Source organism: Sinocyclocheilus grahami, unplaced genomic scaffold (genome assembly GCF_001515645.1).
Source record: "Sinocyclocheilus grahami isolate Dianchi unplaced genomic scaffold, SAMN03320097.WGS_v1.1 scaffold627.1, whole genome shotgun sequence".
NCBI classification, from domain to species: Eukaryota; Metazoa; Chordata; class Actinopteri; order Cypriniformes; family Cyprinidae; genus Sinocyclocheilus; species Sinocyclocheilus grahami.
The window spans coordinates 167630-173629 of record NW_015505806.1 but is presented as its reverse complement, the minus strand read 5'-3'; the positions used below and the strand labels follow the sequence as shown (position 1 = coordinate 173629).

Below are 6000 nucleotides of genomic sequence, written 5' to 3'. Positions count from 1 at the left end.
TTGTTGTTGTTGTTATAGTAGTGGTATTTGTTCATTATTATTATTATTGTTGTAATTTTGTCAGCATGGGTTAAATTGATTTTAATAATAATAATAATTATTATTATTATATCAGAATGATAAAATAAATAAAATTGGTTCTGTAATAATAATAATAATAATAGTAGTAGTAAAAATAATAGTTGTTGTTGTTTTGTATTTTTGGCAGCATGAGTTAAATAGGTAATAATAATTATAATAATAATAATAATAATAATAATACAGTGGGTATAGAAAAATCACATTTTGTTGCTTTGCAGCCTGAAGTGAAGACGGACAGTTTTTGTTTTATCAAGCTGTATTTACTCAGTGCAACTTAAAGATAAAACACCAACATGTCAGAACAAAATAAATAAATAAACTTAATCACTGAGTTGGAAAAAGAATCACCCCCTCCTAAAAATGATTTGTAAACTCAATCAGTTGTAGCTAATCACCTTCTTTAATGGCACACAAAGCCATTTGACTTTCAGCTGTGGTCATTTTGATCAGCTCAGCATGAAAAGAGCTTTTATGGAGCATTTCAGTCCTTCCTAGTGCTTCAGTTGCACTACCAATCAGCTATGGGTGGCAAGACACTGACAAAAGATCTCCGGGATAAAGTTGTGGACAGACACAAGTCAGACAAAAAAAATGTCAAAGGCTTTATCAATGCCTAGATGCACAGTGAAGTCTATTATTAAGAAGTGGAAGGTATTTGGTAAAACACAGACCCTCCCTGGATCAGGACGTCAAAAAAAATTCAAAATGTTTAGTTTATTTATAACATTATATAGGTAACATATCATGTAACGTACAATGGCAAGGATATTAAGTAACATACAATGGCAAGGGTCTGTTTTGCTGAATATTTTCACAATTGTAAATGTTACATTGATATTAGTTCAACAAATAAGTAGTTTAGTAATATTAAGTTACTTTTGACTGTTTTGTTCTATTTCACCAATGAAAATAGTTTCAAACAAAGATCGAAACAGAAGTATTGCACATTCTCCAAGCAACACTCGGCAGTTTTGTTACTGAATGATAAAGTGTTATGAAGGAATCGGTTGAGTGAATAAGTGACTTACTGCCACCAAGTATGCATTTTTCCCCAACATTTCTTATTTGTATATTTTAAATTTTATTTAAAACATTAATCTCATAACATTATTTACTGCAGTTGTAATTTTGCAGTGTAAATTATTTAATTTGATTGGTAACAGCCCTATAGTGTATATTGAATTTCTTGATCAATTGAAAGAATCTGACATGAAAGATGATACATACATTTAATAAAATTAAAAAATAATGGCCTTTATTAAGGTAAATAACATTCTGGGGTAAATAATAAAAACATGCAGATTTAATTATATAAAAGCTGATAGAACACTGATGAAAATATTGCTTCTGAATAAATCGTTTACACCACCAAAAATCTTGGTGATGCTGTGATTTAGTGGGAATATTTTGTATAGGATATTGTCTGCTGATATGAAAAGTTCACTGTATATCGTAATAATAAATAGCATTTTTGACAGTGATGATATTTTGTTTTATCTTCATATTAAACACATTAAATATTACATGTGTAACTGTGTTTTTCCATCACAGGTTTGGTCTTAAATTTCATATAAGGTGGTATTAAAAAGGTCTTTAAAAGTCTTAAATTTAACTTGTTCATATCTGTAAACACCCTGTAAAAAGTGGAAATTGCATAATAACCATATTTCTCATTCTCAGTTCCCTGAGCATCTTTGACAACAAACGTCAGGACCCCACCAGTTTGACGGCCCTCCTGCAGAGCACCGACCTGGTGGGCGTCCTTCACATGCTGTACTGCATCCTGCTCCACAGTGCCCCCCCCGACTCTCTCTCAGCCGGCTCCGTGGGCCCCCAGGAGCCTTACAGCCCCACCGTCATCCAGGTGGCCCTCCAGGGGCTGCGCTTCCTCAACACCTTCGCCCTGCTGGACCTCTCAGCCTTCCAGGTATTAATTTGCGATGTGGCTCCTGTATGTATATAGATGTGTCAAATGGTATATGGTTGAAAAATGAAATTAATATCATTGACAAATCTTCAGGTCAAATATTCATTTAATTAGTTAGCACACTAAATTTCTAGGTTTTTAGGGTCTGGCTTGAGCACACTTAGAAAAAAGTATCTGGCTGTGTGTTTTATAGAGTACACAAGACCACGTTTACCTTCTGAAAAGTACCACGGCCTTCTGGTGAGCTACGCCTCACGTGATGGATAACCTTACTGCTCTGGTCCTGTTTACAGTCTGTGAGATCCTGCTTCTTTGATTCAAAGTCCTGCAGAAGGATGCTTGTATGTGACCATCTCCTTTGTGGTATGCTGTCCATCCTGTTAGAGTAGTTCAACTCTCTGAAGCCACCCTGTCTGCTTAAAGTAATGCGGCACGGCTTGTTTTTTTTCTAAACGCAGCAGTCAGACCACTGGGTTGGCCTTTAGCTAGCGGCAGATATGTGGACCCCATTATTCAGACAGACGTTCTGAACGGTGAAAGCGATAAAAAGCTCTTGGGCTCTCATTAATGATTGCGTTGGTACGTCTGCGCACACAAACAGGGACTGTAAAGACATAAGCCTCAAAGCTAATGGTCCAGCCAGGGTTTCCTCCAAATGCCCTCATAGCCACTGGTAGGATATCAGTGTATCTTCACAGAACAAAGTTAACCCAGTGGATGTAAACACACCTGACCTTTGACCCCGGGCCAGTCATGTTGAAAGCTCCGGGTGAATAATGCGGACGGAGAGTGGCGTAACATGCACAGGCTCCGGTCGTACTTCAGCCGGCATGATAAAGAGACAAGAAGGGTATCGCTAAGCTAAATCATGTAAACACCTAGGCGTGAACGAGGAGGGCGGAAAACCTATGAATTACTTTAGTGTGTTGCTGTAGATACTCTGGGTCTCTCACACTTTTTCAGTTTCTCGTGCCAGCTCTCGTCAGCTTTTTTGATAATTGAGGATCATCCAGTATTTTCGTATTATATAGGTCACCGTGTGGCACACTGGTCTTTGACCTTGGGTGGTGCATTCAGAGAACTCCAAAATTAAAAATTTCAATTAAGGCTGTCAAAGTGTTAATGCATATGATTAATCATGTTTAACACTGTTACTTTTTTTATTTTGGTTTCCAAAATGTAAAGTTTGATTTGGGTTGATTTTGTTTTGTTTTGGTGTTTTTTGGTTTTGGTTTTGGTTTGGATTGTTTTTGTTCTGTTTTGTGTTTTTTGTTTTGTTGACTCTCTCTCAGCCGGCTCCGTGGGCCCCCAGGAGCCTTACAGCCCCACCGTCATCCAGGTGGCCCTCCAGGGGCTGCGCTTCCTCAACACCTTCGCCCTGCTGGACCTCTCAGCCTTCCAGGTATTAATTTGCGATGTGGCTCCTGTATGTATATAGATGTGTCAAATGGTATATGGTTGAAAAATGAAATTAATATCATTGACAAATCTTCAGGTCAAATATTCATTTAATTAGTTAGCACACTAAATTTCTAGGTTTTTAGGGTCTGGCTTGAGCACACTTAGAAAAAAGTATCTGGCTGTGTGTTTTATAGAGTACACAAGACCACGTTTACCTTCTGAAAAGTACCACGGCCTTCTGGTGAGCTACGCCTCACGTGATGGATAACCTTACTGCTCTGGTCCTGTTTACAGTCTGTGAGATCCTGCTTCTTTGATTCAAAGTCCTGCAGAAGGATGCTTGTATGTGACCATCTCCTTTGTGGTATGCTGTCCATCCTGTTAGAGTAGTTCAACTCTCTGAAGCCACCCTGTCTGCTTAAAGTAATGCGGCACGGCTTGTTTTTTTTCTAAACGCAGCAGTCAGACCACTGGGTTGGCCTTTAGCTAGCGGCAGATATGTGGACCCCATTATTCAGACAGACGTTCTGAACGGTGAAAGCGATAAAAAGCTCTTGGGCTCTCATTAATGATTGCGTTGGTACGTCTGCGCACACAAACAGGGACTGTAAAGACATAAGCCTCAAAGCTAATGGTCCAGCCAGGGTTTCCTCCAAATGCCCTCATAGCCACTGGTAGGATATCAGTGTATCTTCACAGAACAAAGTTAACCCAGTGGATGTAAACACACCTGACCTTTGACCCCGGGCCAGTCATGTTGAAAGCTCCGGGTGAATAATGCGGACGGAGAGTGGCGTAACATGCACAGGCTCCGGTCGTACTTCAGCCGGCATGATAAAGAGACAAGAAGGGTATCGCTAAGCTAAATCATGTAAACACCTAGGCGTGAACGAGGAGGGCGGAAAACCTATGAATTACTTTAGTGTGTTGCTGTAGATACTCTGGGTCTCTCACACTTTTTCAGTTTCTCGTGCCAGCTCTCGTCAGCTTTTTTGATAATTGAGGATCATCCAGTATTTTCGTATTATATAGGTCACCGTGTGGCACACTGGTCTTTGACCTTGGGTGGTGCATTCAGAGAACTCCAAAATTAAAAATTTCAATTAAGGCTGTCAAAGTGTTAATGCATATGATTAATCATGTTTAACACTGTTACTTTTTTTATTTTGGTTTCCAAAATGTAAAGTTTGATTTGGGTTGATTTTGTTTTGTTTTGGTGTTTTTTGGTTTTGGTTTTGGTTTGGATTGTTTTTGTTCTGTTTTGTGTTTTTTGTTTTGTTGTTTTTGTGTGTGTGTGTGTGTTGGTTTGGTTTGTTTTGATTTGTTTTTGTGAGACAAGCAAAGAGCTCTGCTGCATTCATCTGCTCTACCTCTGTCCAACATATGAATCTCATCCTTACAAACTGACCACTATAATTACACAGTACTTTGAACATAGTGTTAACTAAAATTACATTTATTCACAATTTAATATTTACATAATTTGCTGGCCTTTCAATAGTAAATATTCAGTAGTGGTACTAAAAAAATCTGAAGTCTTGCAATTTTTCATGTTGATCAGAGTTTTGATCAGACCCTCATATATTTGTTTTAATATTGTAGTAGATACTGCTTCAAAAGCATTCACATGTAAATTATTCTTCATTCTACATCCTAACAGCAGCGATTCTCAGAGTTCGCACTGGCAATTCAAACAGACCGTCGGTGGTGATACAAATCCAGCGTCTTGCTTCCATTACATATGCTGAGATTTTCAGGTGTTGTTGTTTAGACTCTCCATCCCATAACACTCTCCTACCCAGCAGAAAATGTCAGTAGATTCAGTGCTGACCTTGAGGCGTTCAGTCATGTTGACATGTTTAATAAATACTGTCGCTAGACCAGCAGATAGCATCTATTTAGTTTGAGGGAATTGGGGGGGTCTTGATGTGGGACTACTGATTCCAGAACCAGTTCGAGCTTCACAAGCAGCAAGTTTCACCTTCTTCTCTTGCACCAAGTCTCCTGCTGAGAAAAGATCACCCTCATGATGTTCCAAAGCTGGTTTTGTCCATAAAATCAAATCAACAGCCTCCGGTGTTGTTCTCCAAAGCCAATCTTCTGTTGTGTTGTGAAGAAGAACGAAGTCATACGTTTTTGAAATGACATGAGCCATCAGTAAATGATTAATACGTTTTGTGTATTCCTTTAATAGTGTCTAAATCCCTGTATTGCACAACTTTTTTCCATGGCTTTTTGCATTTCTAATGCACAGAAATGCTTCTTTTCCAAGTGCTATTCGCTGACTCGACCACTGATCAGGCTCTGATGTAGGTTTCTGTTGTGTCCAGTGTGTTTTAGGAGCGGAGGGTCTGTCTCTGGCCTTCAGACACATTGTGAGTTCTCTGCTGTGGTACTGCTCTCAACACAGCTCCGAGGAGCTGCTCCATGAGCTCATCATCTGCGTCGGCTACTTCACTGTCAACCACCCAGACAACCAGGTGGGATTACCTTCATTATTACTGTGTGCCAACACGTTTGTTTCATGAATACATATGGTATCATGATAAATGTCAACAATTCTGTGTTTTTCTGTCAATATGGGGTGCTGT

The 6000-nt window shown here is 39.0% G+C and overlaps 1 protein-coding gene across 1 annotated transcript in view; it reads left to right on the top strand.

The window, feature by feature from the left end:
- Positions 1-6000, top strand: part of LOC107557980 (S phase cyclin A-associated protein in the endoplasmic reticulum) — a 133173-nt gene that overhangs the window by 109132 nt on the left and 18041 nt on the right. Inside the window, exons 27-28 of the mRNA XM_016241578.1 lie at positions 1762-2008; positions 5740-5889. Of these exons, the coding sequence (XP_016097064.1) occupies positions 1762-2008; positions 5740-5889 (397 nt within the window). The remainder of the gene's footprint in view (positions 1-1761; positions 2009-5739; positions 5890-6000) is intronic.